At 34.6% G+C, this 27,730-nt stretch overlaps 1 protein-coding gene across 1 annotated transcript in view; it reads right to left on the bottom strand.

Moving 5' to 3' along the window:
* Positions 1-1,160: 1,160 nt before the first annotated feature.
* Positions 1,161-27,730, bottom strand: part of LOC107702530 (protein kinase C beta type-like) — a 33,902-nt gene continuing 7,332 nt past the window's right edge. The window contains exons 3-17 of the mRNA XM_016504879.1: positions 17,545-17,627; positions 14,755-14,866; positions 14,095-14,223; positions 7,919-8,075; positions 7,683-7,817; positions 7,496-7,592; positions 7,251-7,397; positions 6,133-6,306; positions 5,937-6,028; positions 5,420-5,482; positions 4,209-4,347; positions 4,039-4,119; positions 3,819-3,926; positions 3,607-3,747; positions 1,161-1,872 (exon numbers count right to left, since the gene is read on the bottom strand). Coding sequence (XP_016360365.1) covers positions 1,717-1,872; positions 3,607-3,747; positions 3,819-3,926; positions 4,039-4,119; positions 4,209-4,347; positions 5,420-5,482; positions 5,937-6,028; positions 6,133-6,306; positions 7,251-7,397; positions 7,496-7,592; positions 7,683-7,817; positions 7,919-8,075; positions 14,095-14,223; positions 14,755-14,866; positions 17,545-17,627 — 1,814 coding nt within the window. The 3' untranslated portion in view covers positions 1,161-1,716. The remainder of the gene's footprint in view (positions 1,873-3,606; positions 3,748-3,818; positions 3,927-4,038; positions 4,120-4,208; positions 4,348-5,419; positions 5,483-5,936; positions 6,029-6,132; positions 6,307-7,250; positions 7,398-7,495; positions 7,593-7,682; positions 7,818-7,918; positions 8,076-14,094; positions 14,224-14,754; positions 14,867-17,544; positions 17,628-27,730) is intronic.

Genomic DNA, 27,730 nt, shown 5'->3' on the forward strand with positions numbered 1-27,730 from the left:
TTTGAATTGTATAGGTTAGCAAATCATTTATATATTTATCAGAAAAGCAGTTGTGTAAATGAAATGAAATATTGTCATCTAGAAATTACAGTACATATGTAAGTACTATATTTAACTTATCCTAAAATATCAGTATTCAGAGACTACATTGCGGCATTGTTTGTGTATGCAAGAATAAACACAGAGAAGGAAAATATACAGATATACAGAAATCATTAATATATTCCAAATACATATTCATATATTTTCCTCTATAGTCTGTCCACAGTTTCACAGTAATTTGATCAAAACACTGCCAGGCACAGGTAACAAGTCAAAAAATGTCATACATCACAGATTTGGCAGAATAATGACATAAAAAGATATGTTCTCGTAAGTAGTTACATAATCATCATATCTGGAATTAAGTTGTTGTAGTCATATCACTATTATTTCCAGTTGGTTTAACGATGTGGTTATGAGTATCCAAGCAGCACTGGTTGAAAAACTACGTTGCATGACCGGTTCCTAAACTTTAATCTCTGACTTGGCACAGTTTCACACAAACACACGTACGACACCCAACCCAAAAAAAACACTAAAATGGGGTGACCCAATAAACATCCTGATCAATAAGCGGTAAATGGTTCATCTGAGGCGCATGGTTTGTGTATGTGCGAGTGTGTGAGGGGGAGACAGAAAGATTTGGCTATATTTGATATTCTAAAGACACGTTTCATCAGAGACATTGGGCCTCATTCATGAAACACGAGCAGAACAAATTTTTGTGTAAATCGTTCGTAAAGCTGTTCTGACATAAATTTTCGGATTCATGAAAGTGTTCGTATTTTCAAAATGTTAGTTGGTACGAAATAAATTTACACCTGCTCCCTACCACGTGCAAATGGTGCGTAAAATGTTCTGTGTTCTTTTTGGCAAACTGATGACACTGAATTTTGATGCACTGCCATCATAATATTTTACAAGTTCGTTTGCTCTGTTTTTGTTTTTTTTGTAGCTGGGAGTTGATAAATTGTTTAGCTTTGCGTAAAACGCAGCGCTTGTCACTGTCACTTTTTACCTAGCCGTCCAATCAATGGAGGAGGGGCGGGACAAATACGAAGCTACACCGACCAATCATCCTACTTGTACAACAACAATAGAGAAGTTAACATTGCTGGTTACTGCATTTTTATATTCAGTAATATTCTTCAAAATGAGATACTAGTAATGCGTTACTGCCGTGGATATTCCAAATTATAGCAATCAAAGCGTCTCAGCTGGAAAAACGCTGTGCCACCAATTATTCCACTGCATTCCTGGACACGCAATTTTCATAGCTGTAATTCATAGGTGGGGATTATGGTAATTGTGAATGAGTGTGCACGAGCGCCCTATTTACGAATCATTGGAATTCATTAACATACGCATGTTTAACTATCAAATCGGAAGTTTACGAAGCGTTTGTAAATCCATAGGAGAGTTTTCGGGAAAGTCCGTTTTACGCGCAAATTACTCAGAATTTACTCCTATATTTACGAATGTTTCATGAATGTGGCCCAATGAGTCAATCTCTTAAAACCTCTAGGGCATGTCTAGGTAATGTTTCACATCAAAATGAAAACAAAAATAATTCCTCCATCCATCTGGTTGAACTCTCTCATTGGCTCATTCACACTATGTAATTTCAAGACGTGTAATCTTATTGGTCCCTATTTTGAGCTTGGCTAAAACTGGCTACTTGGATTTCACAGATACAAAATTTGGATTATTGAATGAGAAGCCCTGAAATTCTTCTTGGTCCAAGTTTTGAATCACTTCCTGGTCAGGAGGGGTCAGGACGGGAGGATGGCGGGTGAAAAAACGATCAAAGTTCTCTGCGTCTCGACCGCACTGTAGAGAAGACGAGAGAAGAGAGATGTGGGATGGGAAAATGATGGTATGGCATGAGCAAACAAACGAGGAATTAATGACAAATGAAAGCCTCAAACATGAAAAAAAAAAACTAAATATCACATGGTCCTAAGTATTCAGACCCTTTGCTCAGTCTTTAGTAGAAGCACCCTTTTGATCTAATACAGCCATGAGTCTTTTTGGGTGCATTTTATGGAAAACAAAAAACCTTATTAATCTCATTGTATAGCTTAAGCCTATTATAGCTAATGTACCTGTTACCAGGTATAGATATATAATGAATTTGTCAAAAGAATTCACAACGTAAGAAGAAAATGTTTTGTTTTCTAGGAAGGCGTTTGATAATAGGTGGGTAAATGTATATTAGGATTAAATTAACACGGCTGAGCTGTGCCAAATGGGCAGAAAGAAGAGTTATACTGATTATACTGTAAATCCTGGGTCCACAAAAGCAGGTTGGTACAATGAAATATGGTCAAATTTTGGATTTTGCTAGGCCATTATAGTATGTCGTCAGCAGCCGTCATATTTAATGCACCCTTGAACATGACTGAGAGAGACTGCTCTGAAATGACTCATTCAACTGTATTATGCAATATGTTAAGTTGAAGGTCCATTAAAATTGTTACAGTAAAAAAACAAAAAAAAAAATGTTGTTAAGACATTAGACTGTGTATTAAGCCCTGTGTTAAAACGCACCCTCTTCATGCAACAACTGGGACCGTGCAGTGGGTGTGACCAAACTATTGCTCCAAGCGCAAAAGTGAGCAATAGAAACAGGGCTTTCATTCTGGTGCATTGTTACCGCCCACTGAGATGCAGCTTCACTCATAGGCAAAACTCGCAAGCAAAGATTTTAGACCCGCAAAAAAATGACAGCAGAACAGAGAACAAAATATATGGGCGCGGAATGAAAAGTGTGGGAACTGCATCGAATATTTATTTGCAATGACAAGAGTTTTGTTATCAATTACTTTATTTTTGTAATTAAAACATTCTTAGCAAGAACTTTTATTTTTTAATTACAATATAATCAGTTTTGCTCTCAAACATAGTATGTTTGATTAAATAAAAAGGACACAAAAGTAACTCAATATGCCAAGAGCAGCACAGCTTGGGTCATGAATATGAATTAATTTAAGTGATGCAAATGCAGTGGATTACCATTATTCACCTTCACATTGTTTAGCCAAAGCAGCTGGTCGGCCTTGAAACAGCATACGTACTGTTTTATTGTTGAAAATTGTGCTATATGTCTTTAAAATGAATACAATGTATACAGTTTAGTGTGGTTTAAGTGTCCAAATATATTTTGGGGTCACTGTATATCCACATCCTGAGACAACCCGCAAAATCCACACAGTAAAAACGCTTAAACTCTTAAAATGCTCCATTATTGTTGTTTGCAGTGTTTGTGTGTCTTAATCTAAAACCAAACCTTTACTGCCTCACATATTTGTGTTTTCATAATCTTTGTGGTTTAACAGCAGAGCATGAAGTGACGCATTACTTCCGGCACTGAGCAGTTTGGAACCACTGCATCTTGGCCACAATCACCAAATCTTCTTTGAAAAATAAACACTTAAAAATGAAAATAATTTCCATCACTGCAACTGAAATACAGTGTACTAGGAGAAAGAAAAGTGTAAAAAGGATGCACCCACCTGATACACCCACACACCCACACACACACAGAGCTACATTTTTACTTACTGCTTTGGGTTTGAAGGGGGGTTGAACTTCCTTGCTTTGCAGTTTTTCCCAGTCCATGTAGCGGAAGAAAGCGTGTTCCTTAATGTCTCGTTCTCCTTCTGGTCCACAGCCCAGGCGCTTCCCTGGATGCTTGGTCATCAGCTGCAAACGTAACAGTGTTTGTTAATGTATGCAAGCATAGACAAAAATGTATAAATTGTGTATTTGCCTACCCCCTTGCATATGGCCACTGCTTCTTTGGACATGGATTTCGGGTAAGACACATGATGCTCCATGATGGACTGGAAAAGCTCATCTTCATCCTCACCATCAAAAGGGGGCTAGAGGAAGCACATTAGCACCATTGCATCTATCACAATTGCATAATTACTTCTGAAAATGGCTCATCCAATCTGAATGTAGACCCAGAATGTTAGCGTAGTATTAGTTTACCTGTCCTGCCAGCATTTCATACAGTAAAACTCCATACGCCCACCAGTCGACAGACTTGCCATACGGTTGATATGCAATGATCTGTAACACAGGAGAACATATATATGCCTTGTGCACACTAACATAGACTCACTGTAATTAATATAACACACTCATATGTCCACACACACCTCTGGGGCAATGTAGTCTGGAGTGCCACAGAAGGTTTTGGTTGTGGCCCCATCAAACATGTTCTCTTTGCACATGCCAAAATCTGCAATCTTAATGTGGCCTTCAGCATCCAACATCACATTATCCAGTTTCAGATCTCTACACAAAACCAGGGAGCAACAACAGTTAACATACACATATATTAGTAAATATTTGCTCTGACATCAGTTTGAGTATGATAAATAAATAATGCAATGCATCACGAAACATGAGATTCGATTTCATTATTTTTTATATTATTCATAATTAGTTTAAAACTGACACAAATTAACTTTAGGGACAATTTACAGCACAGTGGAATATTGACAAAAAATAATGCATAATACTTTGTGTATTATTATAATAGATTGTTAAATTCTGGCATTGTGGTGTTCTAATTTCTTCACTATGCCAAACTAGTGAGCCAGGGTCGGCGCCAGAGCGCACAAAGTGAGGGGGCAGGCACAATTTTTTGGAAAAAAACATTGAAAAAAAGAAAAATGTTTCTGAAAGTAATTTTCAGATTACTGGGGAACGGGATAAACACAAACATGTAGCAAAGTTAATAAGAATTCTTTCTAAATGCAGCACCGTTGTTATTTCGCTCTGCATAACCTGAAGGAAAAAAAAAATTTTTTTTTTGCTAAGAACGAACCGAAATGAAAACATTTAGCTTTTAATCTGTGTATTTAACAGCCTGGGAAACCTTCCCAGGGCAGTACCTTGCCTCACCGACTAAAATCAGGGCGCCCACTACGGAGACGGCACCAGAGGTGAGGGGGCACAGTGACCGAGGTGGCTGGGCCGGGCTCCCTCAGGCCCCCCCGTGGCGCCGACGCTGGATGTAATTCTGAGGAGAACTGACTGTCTTCAGAAAAGTTTCGATGGCATTTTCTTTTTTCCTCTTACCATCGTTAAATACATATTAAAGGAGTGTTAATAAGCGCAGCGCTGCGTACAGCAATAACCCAGGAAACGCTGCTAGTGTTCTATAATCACCACCTGCTGTCAGATATTGAATTTGCATTTTCATCAGAATCAGAAAGAGCTTTATTGCCAAGTGTGTGTACACACACAAGGAATTCGTCTTGGTGTCAGGAGCTTCCAGTACAGAAATTAGCCTACAGTCATAGTGCAAACATACATAACAAACAAACAAACAAACAAACAAACAAACAAACAAACATTTCACCTGTAAATAATGCCCTTTGATTGAAGAAAGAACAAGCCGATGGCAATTTCTGCAGCATAGAACCTGATTGAAAAAAAAATAAAATAGAATTAAAACCAGTTAAATTACTGATCTGACTTATGAATAAATCTAAATAACAGTAGTATTGTTGGTTGGCATGAACATTAATGCTTAAAACCTGACACATCAACAAACCAAACTGATGACTATGATAATTGCTTTTATAAAATGTCAGAAATAGTTATATATTGTACACAAAACATTTGGGGTCTGTAAGATTTTGGAATGTTTCTGAAATAAATTTTTTACAATTTAAAATAACTGTTTTCTATTTTAATAAATATTAATATGTAATTTATTCCTGCGCTGGCAAAGCTGCATTTCCAACAGCCATTAGTCCAGTTTTAAAATAATAATTTAAAATACAATTTTGTGCTATTAAATGTATAATTATAACATTTAAAAATGTTGTCATAATTTAACTGTTTTGTGTTTGTTTTTAGGAGTGAATACATACACAGCATGGGGTTCCTTAAATTTTCCAACTTGTTGTATTTGATACATCAAATCTCCACCGTTGATATACTCCATCACAAAGTAAAGACGATCCTACAAACAATCACAACACAATTGATTATGGGTTTATAATGTGTTTTTCATGTGTATGTGCATCTGTGTGTAAAGTGTGTGTAAAGAGAGAGTGTGATGTGTACCATGGTCTGAAAGCACGAGTGGAGGTGGGTGAGGAAGGGCGGTTTGCCAGAGAGAGCGAGAACTCTCTTCTCCACCATAGTGCATTCCACATCATCATCCTGAATGACCACATCCTTCTTCAAGATCTTCACTGCGTACAGCTCATCTGAGCCTTTACGTTCAGCAAGCATCACCTGCAGAAAAACAGAGTAAAGGAGAACGTGATTATTGTGATACTGACATAGGGATAGTGGTAAAAATGATTTAATAATGAATTAATAATTTTTCATTTAAATTTTAAAATAAATGTAATAATTTATTACGGAATTATGTATAATTTATAATTCATTTACATAATTTAAAGCCTACAAATGACAATTTTTGTTTAATATCTCATATGTATTTAATTTATAAATAAATGTGGCGTTAATTTTCAATCATTTACTGATAAATGAGAGTATGGCTATGGAATATTGAATACGGACACTTTTTCTCCCAAACTTCTGACTATTTTTAAAAAGAACAGAATTTTAAATACTTTTAGAAATAATAAAAATACACTTCCATTCATCAGTTTGGAGTCATAAAGCTTTTTTAATATTTTTGAAAGAAGTCTCTTATGCTCATCAAGGCTGTGTTTATTTGCTACAGTAAAATGTTATATAATGCATAGAAAAGTGAAACATTATTGCAATTTAAAATAACTGTTTTCTATTTGAATATATCCGGAAATCAAATTTATTCCTGTGACTGCGAAGCTGAATTTTTAGCATTATTATTTCAGTCTTTAGTGTCACATGATCCTTCAGAAATCATTCTAAAAGGGTGATTTGCTGCTCAAGAAACATTTCTTTTTATTATCAATGTTGAAAACAGTTGTGCTGCCTTATATTTTTGTGTCTTTGATGAAAAGAAAGTTCAAAAGAACAGCATTTATTTGAAATAGAAATCTTATAAATGTCTTTACTCTCACTTTTGAGCCGTGTAATGTGTCCTTGCTCACTATAAGTATTAATTTCTTTCAAATAAAAAAAAAAACTCAATCTCAAAAGGTAACATGCTAGCTTCACCAGCCCTTTTACTAACACAGCTGTTTGTGTAAATGAGAATGTGTACATGAATGAATGGTGTGTCCTACCTTGCCAAAGCTGCCTTTGCCCAGCACCATGATGAAGTTGAAGTCTGAGAGTTTCATGCGGTCTTTGTTGCCATTGGCATCGTATTTAGAGATGTCATTCTTTGAAGAGCCATCTGTATTCTTATTGCCAGGGCCAATCTTGGCTCTCTGGAGAGTTAAAAAAAAATCAGAATATTGTCAGAAAGGGAAGAAAGCTAGAAGTAAAAAAATGTGTGAATAAAAATGAAAAGTGATGTGGATTTCACCTCAAATTTCTGCCGCAGTTCTTCATTGCCCTTCTCTCCATCTGGTGGAACTGGAACGCTGAAATACTCCCCTTCCTCTTGGCCCAGCAACTTAAACCTACAATCCAAACAGATGAAGATGATGGTCTCAATACTCGAGCACTGAAGTCTCATGTGTAGGTGGTATCTCGTATCTGGTAGTGCTTACCATCCACTGACACCTTGTTTCTGCAGCTCAGAGATGCCAAAAGACATCGACCCCATGAAGTCATTTCTGCTGGTCAGATCCCAATCCCACACCTCCACTGACAAACGCCTGTCTTTATCTGTATCTCTGAGGTTACTATGGTAACACGAAGATAGTAACAGTCATTGCACATGTGAAACATCCACATCCACACAAATGAATGCACTTGATTGCAGTTACGTTTACTAGCCACTCACAAGCTGAAGTGTTCGTCCCATGTAGGATTGAGGGAGCACTTGATGGTTTTTGTCTTCTGCTTGCTCTCGCTCTTTGGGTCTGGAATTAATTTAAGCTTCACATATGGATCTGACAGACCGTTTGGATCCATTGGCACCAAGTTACGAGCCTCCTTGACTACAAATTAAATTACAGAAAAACAAAACATGAAAACCAATAAATGAAGGACTTTAAAGTATTATTATATGTGCATACATATTCAAAAACTTCAACTGGAACACCTTTATGTGCAATTTGTATTTCAAAGCAACTAAACCAGTTTTACTTTAGTCTTATTTAGTTACTATTGAAATATTTATTAATATATTAATTTAGCTTTTATTTTTATATTTTAGTTTTAATTTTAAGTTTTAGTAATTTTGTTGTGTGCTTTTGTCATTTTTATAGTTTCTGTTGTTTTAAATACTTCTGTTTACTATTATACTATTTTATTTATATTTCTATATTTACTTAATAAAAAAAAAAACTTGCCTCTGCAAATAAAATAAATAAAATTTATATGTAAAAGTTAATAATAATAAATACATTTAATAAAATTAAAGCTAAATAGAATATAAAAAACTAATAAAAATTACAAAAGAACATCAAATTACTAAAACTTAAAGGGGTCATATGGTGTTGCTAAAAAGAACATTATTTTGTGTATTTGGTGTAATGAAATGTGTTTATGCGGTTCAAAAAACACATTTTCCACATACTGTACATTATTGTTTCTCCTCTATGCCCCACCTTTCTGAAATGCATCAATTTTTACAAAGCTCATCGGTCTGAAAAGCGAGATGTGCTCTGATTGGCCAGCTATCCAGTGCGTTGTGATTGGCCGAATACCTCAAGCGTGTGACGGAAATGTTACGCCCCTTACCATACAGAATGCCATGTCCCGGCCGGAGCGACGAGACAAAAACATGAAAAAACCCATTATAAACGAGGCATTTGTTGTATCCACTGGGGACATAATTGCGGATTATAATGACTTATACTGTCTTTTTACGCGTTGCGTTGCATCGCACCGCGTAAACATAAAACCATGTCTACATTTGTGATTGGAGAAATGACAAACAACAAGTGCTACTCTACACTGCTCAAAACTCACGTTTGAGTCGTCAGTGGGAAATTCTTTAAAGATAAAAAAACGTACTTACAGTCTGTGAGTCAGAACAGCTGGCATTGTAGTCTACTCTACCAGGATCAGGAAACAGTCCTCCATAAAATGTGCTGGACACATCTGAATATTTGGGTTGAACTGTTCTGGAACAGTGTTGTAAATACAACTTAACCACTGATTTCTAGTCGTGTCCTATTTTGGAAGGCCAAAAAAAAGTAGTTTCGCTTTCACTACGAAACACACGGCAGGCTAGAGTGAGGGAGGCCAGAGGCCTAGAGTCAGCGGCAGCCTAGAGTGAGCGGAGGCGGGCGGGCTTGAGAACGGTGCGGCCGCAAAAATGCCTTGTTAAATAACTGAAATAAAACAAAGTTTTCATATAATATTTATATATAGGTATTTTTCAGCTTTATTTCAATTAACAAAACTATTTTAATAGTTTTAGTTAACTAACAACACTAAACAAAATTTCCAAATTAAATTTAAATTGCTAGGCAGTTTCTAGGGTGTTCTGAGTGGTTGCAAGGGTGCGCTAACGTGCAAGAGTGTTATAGGTGGTTGCTAGGGCGTTACTAGGCTGTTCTAGAGGTTGCTAGGGTGTTGTTAGTCAGCATCTAACATGTTCTGTGTGGTTGCTATAATATTGCTATCATGATGCTGAGTGTTTCATGTGTTTTGGAGTTTGTTCAAAATTGCTAATTGGATGCTAAGGTTTGTTCTTAGGTGCGGTTGTTAGGCTGTGTGCATTACTATATTTTAACAATGTCATCTGCAGATTTATTTGAAAGAATCTGTAAGTTTGCTATAAATTAATGGCAAAGTGTATGAAACTTTCTATATACTCAGCCCTCTAAATGCAGCTCCAGAGAGCTGATGGATGGGTGAGCTGGTGTGTGTGAATGGGATGTGGGGCGATCGTTGGCGGATTGATCTCATGTTTCCAGAGGATGCAGTTTCTGCCCAAGGCAAAAAGAGCTGAGAAAAACACAGACTCGTTCAGAACACTTTGTTGCCAAGCTGTGTGTGTGTTTTTTTTAATCGAGTAATCAAATTTGCCATACATAGACCTAGAAATCCTCTTTAGCTAAGCCAAAAACATGCAAACATCAACATTATTGCAACATTTCCATTCAGTACTCTTGTTGTACTGATCTGCATGCTTGGCTGAACGTTTCAGCTAGAAAAGCAGTTTTCTTTCTGCCCTGCTGATATATCATATATCCCACAACACCACTAACATGCATAATGAACACTGACCATATTTGCTTATAACGTTACATATTCAAAACCAGCACAGCTATGGGTTCTCTAGTTTCTGAACAAAGCCCCTCCTCACTACTCCAGTCTTTGTATTCAAGTCCATAAAGGTGAGTAAATTATTATCAGAGCATTTGTTTGAAAAAGCTACCGACCAATTAAAATCACACAAATGACACATTGAAATCCAGTGCATGGAGCATTAACAGTTTTGATTTTTTTTCAGAAGTGTATCTCATTAAAACCAATAAAATCTTTATTGATCCATGTCGGGACCAAATATCCACACACTGGTGTATGAGGTTGTAAAATGCTTTGTCCATTAACCAATTATATTATGTATGTAGTAACACCTAAATTAACAGATTTTAATGAAGTCAAAGGATTTAATATTATAAAATATACCTAATTCTATTGTTTAAATCGCTCCTTAACATAAAATGGGATTTAAGCAAGTCAACTCTGCTGGAAACAAACCTCAGCTTAAACTATCTTAAGAAGGTTTGCTGGTCTTGGGTGATTTAAATTGGTTTTAGCTGTTATTGTGTTTTTGAAAGAAGTCTCATATGCTCACCAAGGCTGCATTTACTTGATCAAAAATACAAGAAAAACATTTAAAGTACCTGTCAAATTTTAATATATTTGATTTTATGGCAAAGCTGAACTTTCAGAAGCCATTACATTAGTGTCACATGATCCTTCAGAAATCATTCTAATATGCTGATTTGCTGCTCTTTTTATTATCAATGTTGATTTCAGGATTGTTTTGATGAATAGAAAGCTTAAAAGAACAACATTTATTTGAAACAGAAATCTTTTTTAACATTATAAATGTCTTTACTGTCACAATTTACTGTATTTTGTGGGTGGTTACTATGTGTGCCATGTGGTTACTAGGGTATTCTAGACAGTTGCTAGGGTGTTCTTTGTGGTTGTTACTGTAGGTCAGGAATGGGCAACTTTGATAGTGACGAGGGCCAGCACTTTTTCTCCTTTATATCAAGGGGCCAGTTTACTAATCCACATCCACACCCTTTTACACCGTCTTACTCTATTTCCTTTTTATTGAAGGAAATCAAAGTATAATTAATGTAATTTGTTTTTAAAGATTTTATTAACTATAAAACTTGTGCAGTTATGCTAATTAACAAGCACATGTAAACATCTCAATTGCATTGTCTGTAAATTTGTAACAAACAAATGTACAGAGGACCTATTTTTGATTAGTGGCCTACATAACATTCTCAACACAACCTGAGGACAGTTAAAAAAGTGCTTCTTCAAAAAATAGTTACTCCAAATGGTACCATAATATAACAGGGTATCCGCAGGATTTTTAAAATCAAATTTAAGACTTTTAAAGACCTTTTTAAGACCTGCACAAATAAAATTAATACCATATGAGCAACGTAGGGTGATGTCTATGGTAACATATTAAACTGTAAAATGACTGTAAAAAGAATGATTTACAGTTCAGATACAGGTTTTCACAAAAACAAAACATGTTATAAAATGATAAACAATTTTTAAGATAAGGGATAAGTCAAAAGTATCAGTTATTATATTAATTGAAACAATTATTATCAATCAATTATTATATTAATTAAAGAATATATAAATATATCTTAGGGACCAGTTTCACAGACAGGGCTTATTTAAGATAGGATTAAGCCTTAGTTAAATTAGAATATTTAAGCAGCTTTTATTAAAATTACTTAAAAAAACATACATGGATGTCCCTTAAGTGTAACTCTTAATCAATTAAATATCTGTACTACATTTTAGTTCAGATCCATTTAGTTAATATTGTGAGATTTTTGGTACTAAATAATATGTGCAATAATTATGATCCATGAAAGGCCATTTTAAATATAAAATTTTTATTAATTATATTACAATTAGTGTAGTATTTTAGGGTTAAAATAGAGATTTTTTTTATATGTATATGTAATGCCATGTTTTAACCACTAGATACCTGTATAGCTGTTTAATAAATAGAGCCTATATGTATTTAGATCTACTCTGGTTGCTCTTAAAAGTATTGCCGGTCATAATTGCTTACTTTTTTAGATTTTCAATTTGAATGTATATTTAGACATTATCAAACACTCCATTTTTTATACGTTTCGTTTTTTTTTATGTTAAATTTAAAAAGGTTAATTACTCACATCCCAGTGTTGTGATATTCACATAAGCATACAACATAAGTATTTATCTAAACAATTACAAAACAATTTTTTTTTTCCCTATACTTCTATTTCTGTATATAGTACATTATTTAATTTCTGTTTTTTTCTTATATTATTGTTATATTCCATCCCTACTGTGTTATTCCTATGTATGTCTGCACTATCATGTATGTCTGCACTATGTCTGTACTTTCTTCTGCACTGGAAGCTCCTGTCATCAAGTCAAATTCCTTGTGTGTGCAAACATACTTGGTAATAAAGCTCTTCTGATTCTGATTTATTACAAAAGGCAAGCAAATAAGGAATTGAATGCAATAAAAAAAAAAAGTTTAAAATAATGGTTAAAAAACACAAGGCAAGCAATTGCATTCAGCGAAAATCTGTATTCCTTGAATGGGCAGTCTTCATCGAAACTTATTCAACCTCCTACAGGGAGTGAAAGATTGCAGAAAAACTACAAATGTAAAAATATGACAACTAGCATTTGGTTATGGTCACTATTAAGGTGTTTCTCACTTTATCAAAATGCAATTATAGTGCAACTATAACGCGCTTCATAAAATACCACTTCCTGTCAGATTTCAACTAATACGTACTTCATAGTGGCTGCTGCCTTTTGTGATGTGACCGTAGGCGAATAAATATAGGTGAATATAACAGTGACGGGTCGCTAGGAAGGCTCATTTAACTGTAACGGATCGCCAGGTAGACGCACAGCTGTGACAGGTAGACACATATAACGGTGTCCTGTATGGAAAGATATTACCCCAGCTGACAGTTATCCATCTTCACCTGTACAAGTGAACATTGAGCATCAGCAGCTAATTAGGTGCATTGGAGTGACGTCAATTCCACTCTTTGACTGATTAGCTAGAGGAGCTGTCAATCTAGAACTAGTGGACCAATGATGGCGCTCAAGCCCGCCTTGATTTACATGAAACCGCAACATTTGGAAAAGCAAGTGCAGAACATGGAAACAAGAGGGAAAAAACAGCATAAGCATACAAAAAATACAAATATGAGCAGAAAATGTCTGCGAGCACAAAAAACAGAGAAATATAACCAAGTCGGATAATTTTGCATCAATATTTCAGTTTTGTGCAATATGATTTTAAATGTGTTTAAAGTTTTGATTCATGCTTATTATTATTTTTAATAATAGTATGATTTACTTTGTGCAATATATTTTTACTTGTGCGTTTAAACTTTGGTTTCACGTTTGATTTTTTTTTTTATCTGTGACTGCAATACGTTTTGTGGAAAATTGATCCCATCCACATCCTACTACGCTGTAATTAATACAGTGAGCGGCTGGAAACAAGCAACCTCTCCTGGTTGGAGTAAGTATTAACATCATAAACTGAAAGCAATCTTTCCGTGGATTACTTTTCAAACATTTTAAAATCGATCATCCAAGTCTAATATGATTTAAATGGGCCATACTAAAAGACACTGAATGGGTTGCCAGTTGCCCATCCCTGCTGTAGGGTGTTGTGAACTGCTAAACTGGCTTAATCTGAGAACAATACAAGTCAGTGGAATGTCTCCACTAATATATATAAAAATGAGTGTGTGTGGGAGAACTCACCTGTCACGGTGAGAACATTAGTTGTGATACTAGCACTGATATGCAGCCGTCCTCTCCTCTCGGTGTGGTCTGTTCCACACAAGCTGGGAACATTTTCCACGCATCGTTTATGAATATTCATCATACAAGCTGCAGAAAACCACACATAATTAGATTGACAGCATTACACATGCAGCGTTTGTTTGTCACTCACTACTTACTAAGAAATGCACAAACAATCACAGCAGACACCAGGACACACACTCTCACAACCACAATCACATTCAGACACAAAGATCACACCCACACTAACAGCTGTATTCACATATGTACTGCACATAAAATAGTTTAAACTGAAAGATTCAACTATATATTTTTATATGCCCAAAATCTATGTTATTTTTCAATATATATAATATTTATATTTAAGCTTTCAGACTTTAGTTGTCTTTTAATTAGTTAAAAATAAAAACCTATATAAGTACAATGATTTGTAGTCCCATACATAATGTAAATAAGGTAAATTTGCATTTCATGCATTATTTCCAAAGGATCAAAGTGATGAGTAGATCAAACAGTTCATTATGCAATGCATGGTCATAACCGGCAGAGGTCACTGTATGAGGGATTTCATTGTTCAGTGTGTACACTATATGTGTGTGCGTGCAGGTTTAGACTCACTGTCGCATTTCATCCCCTGGTGTATGAGCCCGTACAGTAGAGATCCACAGTGGTCACAGAAGGTAGGGCTGGAGTATGTGTGTACCTTGAACTTATGCTTACTGCGAGGGTCCTGTGACACAAAAACATATTTCTTATCAAAATAAGAAACTACCTCAACTACAGAGGCAAACACAGACGCAGTTACAATGCAAGCTATAGCGGAAATATTTGGTAAATAGGTTTGGAATATATAGTAATTAGTGCTGTCAAATGATTAATCACGATTAATCGCATCCAAAATAAAAGTTTTTATTTACATAATACATCTGTGTGTACTGTGTATATTTATTATGTATATATAAATACACACACATACAGTATATATTTAGAAAATATTTACATGTATTTACATGTATATATTTATATTCATATAATTTATATTATATTATATATAAATATATTTAATATATAAACGTACCATATTTTTCTTAAATATATACATGCATGTGTGTGTATTTACATATAAATAATAAATATACACAGTACACACACATATACTATGTGAACAAAAACGTTTATTTTGGATGCGATTAATCACTTTTTACTTTTGATCAATTTAATGCATCCTTGCTGAATAAAAGCATTAATTCCTTTTTAAAAATAATAATCATACTAACCCCAAACTTTTGAACAGTAGTGTATATCTGTAAATCCATTTAAGTTGCTCTTTGTACATTTTTATGCATGCAAATCTGATCAAAAAGTAAAAAATATGGATTCCTGTAAATATTTACATATGTAAATCCTGACTTCTGCTGACAAGCTTGCTGCTGAGGACTCTTTTGTACTGTAACTAATTAGCTGTGGCTGTTTTCCCTCAATCTACGCGATTGTTTCTCTTTCAAACGGCTACAAAAGCGATGTCCCACTCAATGTGAACAGCACATTGTGGATGCAAGATGCTAATGGCGGCGATCAATTATTCACCAGCTAATCTGTCTGAAGAGGCACTGGAATGTGGAATAGGCTCATCATGGACCCGCATTAATATTCAGTCAACAGGCCTCACTCTGCACTGCCTACATGTCATATCAGACCCAAGCCCTCCTCAAAGGAGCGATGTCTAAATGAGAGCTTTCAAGAGGCTGCTTCTGGAAATGGATGATGTCTGTGCGCAGATTAGCTATTGTTAAATTTATTTTGGATGCGATTAATCGTTTGACAGCACTAATAGTAACATTATTTTGTGTTATTTATATTATATTTATGATATTAAGTTAAAAGAAAAAAACTAAGTAAACGTGAAGTTATTTGTCTTTATTTATTATCTATTGATTTATCTATAAATCATTAGATAAATAGCTAAATTATTTATTATTAATAATAGCTAAATCAATAGATAATAAGTAAAAAACATAAATACACATTTATTTATTTTTAGTTGTTGTCGTTGTAGTTGTTGTTATTTGTTTCTTTTCTCAAATATTTATTTATTTTTATGATTTTTTATTTTAGTAGTTTTTATTACTTTTTATTCCAGATTTTGTTTTAGTTATTTCAGTATATCAAGTTAAACTAAATGAAAATGAGAATGTTGCATTGACAACTAGCTGAAATAAAATAATTGCAAGTTTTTTAATATTTTATTTCAGTTAACATTTATTTTATTTCAAGTAATAAAAATGTTTTTATGGTTTCAGTTTCAGTTTACTATAATATATATATAGTATACTATACTGTGTTAATGTTATCAGTTGTAATGGCTTTCAAATGTGTCTTCTCTCAACTATGATCTCTGATTCATAGAAAATTGTAGATAAAAATGCTTTGCAATGTCACAGTTCATTCCAGCTCAAGTATAAATAATATCTGTTCAATTTCTGAGAACATTTGAATGAAAATTCACATAAATCACCCATTCAATCCTATAGGAAGTTCAGTAAACTTAAGCTTAGAGAAGGGTCAGCTGCACCCACATACTGAAAAAGCAAGCACTGCAACTGATAGCAAGATATACCAGAAGGAATTTAAAAAACCATGTAGTGAATATTGCAGCACTATATGAAATGGTATGATAAATTCCTACAGCTAGGGGGCACCAATGTAGAGACCCAAAGAAATAATCTACTGCAAATATTACTAAAAAAAAAATTAAATTCAGCTATGTTGACTGCTGCTGTTCCTTTGTTGAAGTGATTCCAGCAAGCGCAAATTCAACAAAATCAAGCTAATGGTTTAATTATTCAGCAGCTTCTCAGTGTTCTTCAAGCTTTTGTAGAGGAGTCAATGGTTGAAAGGGTCAAGAATCAAAGCTTTCCTACACATCAGCATCACACAATAGAGATGCAACAAATATCACATGTGAAGTACAGTATCATTCACGGAAAACAAACATAATTGGCTGCAAACAGAAACAAAGCACAACACAGGAAGTGTGCATGTGCGCCTGCTTTTACACATATAGGGAGGAAGAGGGGTTATAAATAGAGATTAGAGAAGAGAAAACTGATGTCTCTGCCTGTTTGCTTGTGAATATATAATGCAAGCAAACACATGAGGAACATGATTCGTGTTAGGCTTCATTAAACGGTACATAATCAGTTGCCACTGAATAAATATTTAAACTGCTCACCAAGCAGTGTGCATACATGAATAAGTGTGTGAGTGTGTGTTTACTGCTTAGTCACAGGAAAAAGTTTCTTTCAACTGATAAGGAAGTGTATTTCACTATCAGAAAAGATGGCGCAAGAGAAGCCAGAAAGGGGGTGGATGCAGGAGTTTTCTAGTGTGCTCACAGGCTTTACTTACATCTGATGCTGGGCCCTTGTCGGCTCCAGGGCAGGAGAAAGCAACAAACTCATGGCAGCGTTTGTGGACCACAAAACCGCATACTGGGGGAGAGAGAGAGAGAAAGAAAGAGAACTTCATTAAACCATATTTGATCTCTTTCATCGTTTTATTAGATAGCAAAATAGATATCAATTAAATAGCACACTATTTTACAGAACAACAGATATACTGTTCAAAATGAAGACAGCAAGTATTTGGAGATTTTCAGATTGTCGAATGTTAGTGTAACAGGTTCATAGTTAGTAAATGTGATGAACTACACTGGCAGTTACTTGTTGCTCTGTTAGTGCGGAGTAAAGCTGTGCCATTTGTTACAGATGCCATGTGGTTTGATATTTTGTGATCTAATGCAGTCACACAGACATATTTAAGTGCAGCTTAATACTTCTTGGAGTCACTGTTTATTTCCCAACACTGATATTTTTAAGGAGGTACATCTTCAGAGCTTGAGATAGAGGACATTTGTGCTTCTGTCTGCTGACATGAATCAGTGTTGTTTTAGCATTATTTATACTATTACAGTTTTGAAATAAGCTCTGTTTGTATATTTTCCATTTTTAGCAATTTTATTATGCAAGTTTGTCATTCTTTTTTATTCTTTTTAAATATTTATTTAGTAATTTTAATTTAAAATTAATTTTAATATAGTTATTTTTATTTGTATATTTTTTGTTTAAATATTTATATATTTACATAAATATTACATTTTAATATTTCTAAGTTCTAATATTTCAATTAACTATAAAAGTTTACAACACTGACATGAATCTAAGTAGTTTAAGCCAATTGTAAATTTGTAATTTTTATTAGCTTTTGTTTTAAATATTTCTATTTCTTTTTTATTTCAATTTCATTTTAATACTTTAACTTATTTCAAGCTAGTTGCCAAGGCAACATTTCAAATTTTCATTATTTTCTTACATTTTTTAAAGTTCTAATATTTGTTATATTTATATAAATAATAAGTTATAATATTTATATACATTTTTTTTTATTTCAAGTCTATTTCAATTAACTATAAATGTTAATAGTAACAACACTGACATGCATCTGAGAAGTCTGAGAAGCATGTCACAGGTTTATTTCTATTATGTTATTATGTTCTAGGCCATATCTGCACATAAGCAAAATGTGAAACTACCACTCTATCAACAAGTAAAATGTACTTATACTTCATATGTACTTAAACTTCATCATGTACATGTTGAGTCTTGGTGGATTAGCTGCATTATGGACCTGAGCCAAGCATTTTGTCTTCCGGCTTAGATTTGCCTAATCGCCCAATTTGACTGTTACTTGATCATAAACCTCACAACCTAAGGTTAGAACAGAATGAGCAAAATCTAATACTCTCTTAATGTTTTCAAGTCACCAAAACTACAAATTCTCTGGTAAATCCAAACAGGAAGAGCAACAGCAATGACAAATATAGCTGCAAGCAGCAATTAAGGGGCCAAGCACAACAAAGGTAAAATGAAGGCCTAAGGAGCTGTCTTTAATTACTCAGTAAAGACCCGGGTTCTCCGACCCTGCTCCTGGAGAGCTACCTTCCTGCAGACTTAAGTTCCAACCCTGCTTCAACACACCTGTCTGTAATCAAGTAGCCCTGAACACCTTGATTAGCTTGTGTATGTCATTAGGGTTGAAGCCGAACTCTGCAGTAGTTCTCCAAGAGCAGGGTTGGAGAACCTTGTTAAAGACATTTGTTGATACAGCATTTTACTACAAAACTCAAAATGGCCGACATAGTAAAAATTAGGTACTGTTCAATTCGGTATGCTTCAAGCAGCAATTAAGGGGCCAAGCACAACAAAGGTAAAATGAAGGCCTAAGGAGCTGTCTTTAATTACTCAGTAAAGACCCGGGTTCTCCGACCCTGCTCCTGGAGAGCTACCTTCCTGCAGACTTAAGTTCCAACCCTGCTTCAACACACCTGTCTGTAATCAAGTAGCCCTGAACACCTTGATTAGCTTGTGTATGTCATTAGGGTTGAAGCCGAACTCTGCAGTAGTTCTCCAAGAGCAGGGTTGGAGAACCTTGTTAAAGACATTTGTTGATACAGCATTTTACTACAAAACTCAAAATGGCTGATGCACAAAAAGGCTGACATAGGAAAATTAGGTAGCGTTCTATTTGGTATGCCTTTCCAAATCTAACGAGACAAAACTAGTCAGACGTTATAAGCAGGAATGTCAAATGTTTATATCGTTTGACCAGTAGATGGTGCTGTGCCGAAACTACTCATCTTCCCTCAGATCATACTTGTTATAACACATACCAAGCGTGGTCAGAATCCGCTAAAGTGTTGCGGAGATATAGCCTCATGTCCATTTTTGCACAAACTTCGTCAAATTCATTAACACACTTTAGAAAAACGGTTTGGTATATCAAAAAGTTTGATAACTTTTTGCCAGAATTCTCTGAAGATAATCTGAGCTAATGTTGGTTACATTTGAACCATCGTCTAGGACGAGTTCGAAAAAGTAGATTTTTTTTGGAAAATTCAAAATTGTGAAAAAATCTTAACCCAAATTATTTTAATTAAATTATAAACAAAAAGGTAAAAAAGTATACCTTTTCACCAGTATATTATCTCTATATATTATTTCAGTATATAATGGTGTGTTCAAGTCATGTCGGATAGATCGTATTTACGAGTTGAACGCACATGAACGCCACCACAAAGTCGTTATTACGAGTGAGAAACTCGAAATTTTCTTTAAGCCCCGGGTTTCCGAGTTGGGGGTGTGCCAATGAGAAACATGGCGGAATCGATGGATGCAACGTCTGTAGTTGACGGTAAATTTTTGTTTAAATTGATAGTTTAGTTGTCCTATAAACTTAAATTGGTCATGTTCTTGTTACGCAGCTGAAATCCAAGTAAAAAAATGCAGACCCTGTTGTATTTTCTTGTAATTTATTAAAAGAAGGTACACCGCCATCTTGTGCCGACTAAACTGACTTGAACGCACCTGACGTCGTAATTACGACTTGTCAACTCGTAAGTACGAACGTCCCAGGAGGACTTGAACGCAGCATTATATCTTTTTACTAGAAGGTGGCGCTGTGCCAAAACTACTCATGTGCCCTCAGGTCATACTTGGTATTGCAAATTTAGCAATTTCGCCATAGACTTCCAGAGCAGAAGAAGAAGAATAAGAAACAATAGATGGATACAATAGATGTCTAAGCACCTTCAGTGCTTGGCCCATAAATATGTTAATATTTGTCACAGTTATTGATAGGGGTTAAATAAAGGGGGACATTCACACATAAATCTATGTATACGAAATAAAACTAGGTCAAAAATACATATCACACACTAAAAGAGTCCAAATTTCTGAATAAGCACCCCCTACTGGGGATCCCATGGAGTTCATGTAGGCCTAAATGAAATAATTGAACTTTTCACACATTTTCTGTGCTGATTTCTGCAAAACATTTTTAAACTTTTTGAATAAAGCAGAAAACACAATCTGAATAATGCACATAATGATAAACGCATACATCACTGTAAGTCATTTCAAAATGTCAGTGTCAAATTAATGTAAATGTACAGGCATCAATAAAGAATTTATGTTCTGATCTATATAAATATGATATTGTCACTAACATACTTCCAGCATAAACATTTTCAATCAGTTAATAATGCTTTACTAGATAATGCTCCCGTTCTAAATATTTAAAACAGTTTCCTGGCTGTATTCTTAAAATGGCTAAAAAAGAATGATTGTCGTTGTTGTAATCTGCTCTTTTATAATCCATCTAACAGTGTGGCAAGTAAAGCCAATAATGATAAACCGCTAACGATCATTTGCCAGCTAAGTCCAGATCAGCACTGAACAATGTAAACTGATCACTCCAAAATCCTGGTCTTAACAACTATTTTAGTCTTTAGCCTGGAATACACTACTTAATTTTTGCCCCGATTTTCCACCGATTTACAATCTGGAGAAGTTGACTCTAGTTGCCGAAAGTCAGTGCCAGTCTGTGGATTTGAGCTGACAGATTCCATAGAAAATCGCATAGTGTATGATGGTCACAGACTCCGATTTTTTTGCTTCAGACTATGATTCCATCCAGTCAGAGGATAACAAACATGTTTGATATTTTCAGCCGAGTTTAGAACACGTTGTTTTCATTTGTCGCACATCTCCTAGCAACAAGGCACATGTTTCTGAACAACATAAAAGTCTGGTAGTGTATGATCCTCAGTCGTGTAGTGTATGTTGGCCAGTTTTCCTTTGTCACTATTTACAAAGTATGGATGATGCCCAGTGTTTTAAAAATCTGTTCAGATTTTAAAAGTCATGTAGTGTATTCCAGCCTTTACTTGTACGGTTAAAATATCTAAAAATCTGTGAATCAAGATAAATGTACTTGAGAAGCAACACTGAATAAGATATTTAGCATATCTTTAAAACAAGTGTATTTTGTCATTCACTGACAGTTTTTTTTTTCTTGTTTCAGGCACAAACAAGTTAAAGATAAGTGAACAAATCTGCCAGTGCAGTAAAACAAAATACACTTGTCAACAAGTCACATGCAGTGTTACTTCAAGTAAAATTATCTTGTTTATGGATTTTTTTACTGGAAAACAAGTAAAAAAAAATGCATGCATTGAGAAGAGTAGTTTTGGAGGTATAGGAACTCTAGCTTGTAGACATAATTTTTTTTTTCTTGAAAACTATTAGGAGGAAGCTCTTAAAGACTTAAAGTGTTTCAAGAACATGCCCAGTCATATTTCACCTCAACATCAAAGAAAAAAAAAAGGTTAAAGAGTAAACATTTTAGAAGTCTGTACATTAATAAATGTCATTCACTGACAGTTTTTTTTTTCTTGTTTCAGGCACAAACAAGTTAAAGATAAGTGAACAAATCTGCCAGTGCAGTAAAACAAAATACACTTGTCAACAAGTCACATGCAGTGTTACTTCAAGTAAAATTATCTTGTTTATGGATTTTTTTACTGGAAAACAAGTAAAAAAAAATGCATGCATTGAGAAGAGTAGTTTTGGAGGTATAGGAACTCTAGCTTGTAGACATAATGTTTTTTTTTCTTGAAAACTATTAGGAGGAAGCTCTTAAAGACTTAAAGTGTGTCAAGAACATGCCCAGTCATATTTCACCTCAACATCAAAGAAAAAAAAAAGGTTAAAGAGTAAACATTTTAGAAGTCTGTACATTAATAAAGATTCACAAATATTGTAACAAATGTATTGCTCATTGTTAGTTCATGCTAGTTAATCTAAGGTTAACTAAGGAAGGTTTTCGTAAAGTGTTACCTAGAAGCCTATTCGGTAACACATTACAAAAAGGTTCCATTTGTTACCATTAGTTAAAATTAATTAACAATGAAAAAAATTTAATCTTCATTTTAAAATGATTAAAATCAAAAGCTGTATCTGTCGATATTATTTAATAGACTTATTGCCTATATTAAAACATTTTTTTCTCTGTAAATATGCTAAATGACTTGTAAAATTGACTGACAAATTAAACTGGCATGACTTGATAACCGTAAGGAAACAACGATCAGATAAGCACACACACACACACACACACACACACACACACACACATGCACAAAAGGTTACAGGCCCTCAGACTTTAATCACTGGGATCTAGCATTCATTATTAACCGGACTATTAAATATGTATTGTTTGACAAATTATTTATGAGGTTGATAACTCAATGGCAACTGTTGCAATCTGTGATTTCACTGCAAATCTGTTTCATAAAGATGATTTTCTTTTATGTATCTATTTCACACACATTTAGTGTACATTTTAGCCTTCTGAACACCTGGCGGAACTTGACAGACCAGGTAAACATAAATACAGGGGTAGAGGTGAGGGAGGGAACCACAGTCTGGCACGCACTGACATTACGCATGAATTCCTATGGCTGGAATTACATAAAGGAGGAAGCAGGGACGGTTGAGTCACAGCAGCCAGACTGAAGCTAAAGGATCTCCCCTTCACATGTAAACAGTCTATTCTATTCAGCACACCCTTCCCCTTTTCTTGAGAAGCATTCCAGGACATTCCCTCTGTAATCTGTCAGCTGTTGCCTAGCAACAAGACCTAAGGGTTAAAGAGTGTGGAACTGTTCTATCCATTAAATGCCAAGTTTGTAGTCTGCCTCAGTTTAACTCTTGACAATATCACAATTACACACATGTAGAGGAGAGTGGGGTAAGATGTGTCAAAGGGTAAAATGTGCAGCGGTCTTAATCTGGCAAAATGTATACAATTTTTGTCATGTGATTATATACACTTCCATTCCAAAAGTCTGGGGTTGGTAAGATTTGTTTTTATGTTTTTGAAACAAGTCTCTTATGCTCAGCAAGTCTGGATATATTTGATCAAAAATATAGTAAAAACAGTAATATCAAGAAATATTATTATAATTCAAAATAACATTTCTATTTTATTATATTTTTAAATGTAATTTATTCCTGTGATGGTAAAGCAGAATTTTCAGCAGCCATCACTCCAGTCTTCAGTCTCACCCCCATGATCCTTCAGAATTTATTTTAAGATGGTAAACTTAAGATTTTAGGAGAAGCATTTCTTATAATTATCCGTGCTGAAAGCAGCTGCCTAATATTTTGTGGAAACTGTGATTCCCTTTTTTTTCAGGATTCTTTGTTGAATAGAAAGTTCAAATGAACAGCATTTATTTGAAATAGAATCTTTTGTAACATTAACATTATACATTAGGGGGCGGTTTCCCGGACAGAGATTAAACCTAGTCCTAGACTAAAATAACCCTTTAAACCAGATTAACAGAAATCTGCTTTCTCTGTCATGGTTTTAAGTAGTCTTAGACTTAGTCTAGTCCAGAATTCAACGGCCTGATTTCCTGGAGGAAGACTAGAGCTACTTCAGGACTAAATTGAGGCTTAAATTAAACCTACCAGGAGGCAGGTTTAACTTCAGATTAACGTTGTGTTTGTATCAAAATTATTGGCACCCTAGTTAGATATGAAAAAAGAAGCCTGTGGAAATAAATCTGCCCTGTTAATCATTTTGATATTTTATTCAAAATAAATAAATAAAAATCTCTCTCCTGTAATGCCTGATGAGTTTTGAGAACACATGACACGAGATCAGAGACCATTACTTCATACAGAATCACTCCAGACGCTTCAGATTCCCCGGTCCATGTCGATACTCTCTCCTCTTCAGTTTTCTATAGGTTTCAGGTCAGGGACCTGGAACGGCCATGGCAGAACCTTCGTTTTGTGCTAAGTGATCCGTTTTTGTGTTGATTTTGATGGTCCTTTTTGACCATTGTTCTGTTGGAAGATCCAACCACGGCCCATTATAAGGCTTTCTGACCCCAAGACTCAAGTCAAGTCAAGTCAAGTCTGCTTTATTGTAAATTCTTCCACATGTACAGCACATACACACAGAGAATTGAAATTGCGTTACTCTCAGACCCTTGGTGCATACAGATAACACTAACAGTAGAACATAAATACAGATAGATACAGATTAAATATAAAAATACAACTATACAAATATACAAATAAGGTAAAATGTAAAAAATGTAAAAAAATATATAAAGCAGCACCAGGCACATGGCAGATAGAGTGCAAACCAGTGAAGTAAACAACAGTGCAGATATAATACAGCATCATCACCTGGTCGCCGGGAGGAGGTGGAGACTCAACAATTTTCTGCAATTATCTAGCTGTGATCCTTGGAGAGTCTTTGGCCACTCAAACTATTTTCCTCAAGTTGCATTAAGACAGTATAGACGCAGACTATAGTAGGCAGATTTGTAACATTTCCTGTTGATTGGAACTCCTTAATTATTGTCCTGATGGTGGAAATGGGAATTTTCCACTGAATCTGTTGCTGCACATCAGAACTATATTCTTTGTTTTTTCTCATTGTGATGGATGATAAAAGAGAATTTGGCCCTTGTGTTCCCTCATATTTATATTCCTGTGCAACAGGAAGTCATGGCTGGATAATTCCATGTTCCTAGTCACCCTGGTGTGCTAACAAATGCAAATATGAATGGGAATGTAGATCTTAAGAGATTTTATTCATAATAAAAAATAAAATCGTTTACTGTGTGGAGACGTGCTGATATCGCGTTTGGTCTCGTTCTGTATCGCGTATCTTGTCAGTGTCTGCGCTTGCTTGGCCATTTGTTGTGGAAAAAATAAGGAAAGTGTGGGAAAGTGTGTCCAGCTGAATTAATTTAGTATTTTGGTAGACGGGTATAAAAAAGCTTACGCGTGAAGGCCTCCTCGTGTGAAGACCGAAGAGTGTAAAGACCATCGACTCTACCGTGCGACTCCACCGGGCAGGGACACCGGCAAAGGATAAGTATCGCTTTTTATTTCTCCTCTTTCCTACTACTTGTTTCACTTCTGTTTCAGTTTTGTATAATTATTTCTTACTATGTGTCAGTAAGTTGTTGTTATTTTAGCATGTGTGTTTGGCTCAGTGTTATTTTTTTAGGATTACTGATAAACTAATGTAGTTTGATTTGTATTAGTTATCTATTTTAGTTTTAGTTACAGTTGTAGTAATGTTGTCATTTTATTAGTTTTTTATTATGCCTATATAGGTTTTTTATTAAGTTTTATTTAATTTGAGTTATTTCAGTACTTCAACATACAAAATGGAAATGAAATAATATATATATATATTGAATGTATTCATATATATGTACATGTATATGTATATGTGTGTGGCTGTACATACACATATGTAGTTGTTTTTTTGGTGTTTGGCTTAGTGTTATGTTAGAATCATTATTATACTCATACCTTTTTTAATATTTTGAATTGTTTTTAGCTTATTTTTTTTGTTTTCATTTAAATGTTTAGTTTTGAAATGTTGTTGTATGCATTTGTCATTTTTATTTAATTTCTTTTATTTTCTTAAATGTGTATATATATAGTATTTATAGAGTTTTAGCTTTTAGTTTTAATAACTTTTTCTTATTTGTAAGTCGCTTTGGATAAAAGCGTCTGCTAAATGGCTAAAAGTAAAGTAAAGTAAAAGTAATAATTTCTAGGACAACAAATAATTGTGGCCAATGTGCATTAGAGAAAGAAAACAATTCCTAATGTGATTTAGTTGAAAAGTTAGATTTTTGTGATTTGTTTTATTTTTATTTACTTTTTTTTTAAAGATCAAAAGGATAAACAATACAGATTTCCTTTCAAAACCTTCTTTTGATCATATTTTCTGAGGGTGCTAAAATAATTCTGACCATGACTCTCTCTCTCTCTCTCTACAAAACAGCTACTTTATGTACATAATAAATAATAATATAAAAAATGCTGCAAAACAAATAAAAAAAAAAAAGAGTAAAAAAAAAATAAAAAATGAAAACCCACCATTGAAGTAAAACAACTGGTTTATATTCATGTATTTATGTAAAAACATGTAAACTGTTTAAGTATTCCCAATTAATTCAACTTGCCAACTGACATCACACAGTTTCATCAATGTTATAGGAACCTTAAAATATAATTTGGCATATTAGCTTTATCTCAAACTTTGCACTTGACCAGAGATGACTTAAGTGGCACAGCTTAGGCAGTTCACACATACGCATTTGTGTACTGTTATGATAAGACACAAGTTCCAACCATGCCATGTTCGACATGTTTTCTTTGGAAGCTAAGCAAGTTTAGACCTGCACATTATTAAGAAGTTCAACCTTTGGTGCATCTCAAAACACTAAAATATGGCACAGCAGTGATAGAAAAACTGCTCTTGCATATTAGGCAGACTAACTAGATGTGTGATTACCACCTAGAACATCATGAACACTACTGCACACCCTCAAGCTTGCCAACTAACCCTGAATTGAGTTGAATGGATGGTTGCTAGGATGTTCTAGGATTGTCCTTAGATTTGGCTCAGATCCCTCCTTCTTTCTAAGTTCAATGTAAGTTTAACTGATGGGTCACGACCCAAAAATGGGTTCCCAGCTAACAGGGATTGTTCTAATGTTCTGGCAAGGTTCCCTCAAAGTTAAGAACAAACATTCTTCCAGTAACATTAATAGAATGTTCTTTCAAAATTATCTAGACTTTAATAATGTTCTCAAACTGTTAGCACAAAAACATTGCTCATGGAATCTTTTTTTTCCTGAAACATTTTA

This window comes from Sinocyclocheilus anshuiensis, unplaced genomic scaffold (genome assembly GCF_001515605.1).
Source record: "Sinocyclocheilus anshuiensis isolate Anshui unplaced genomic scaffold, SAMN03320099.WGS_v1.1 scaffold218, whole genome shotgun sequence".
Taxonomy (NCBI): domain Eukaryota; kingdom Metazoa; phylum Chordata; class Actinopteri; order Cypriniformes; family Cyprinidae; genus Sinocyclocheilus; species Sinocyclocheilus anshuiensis.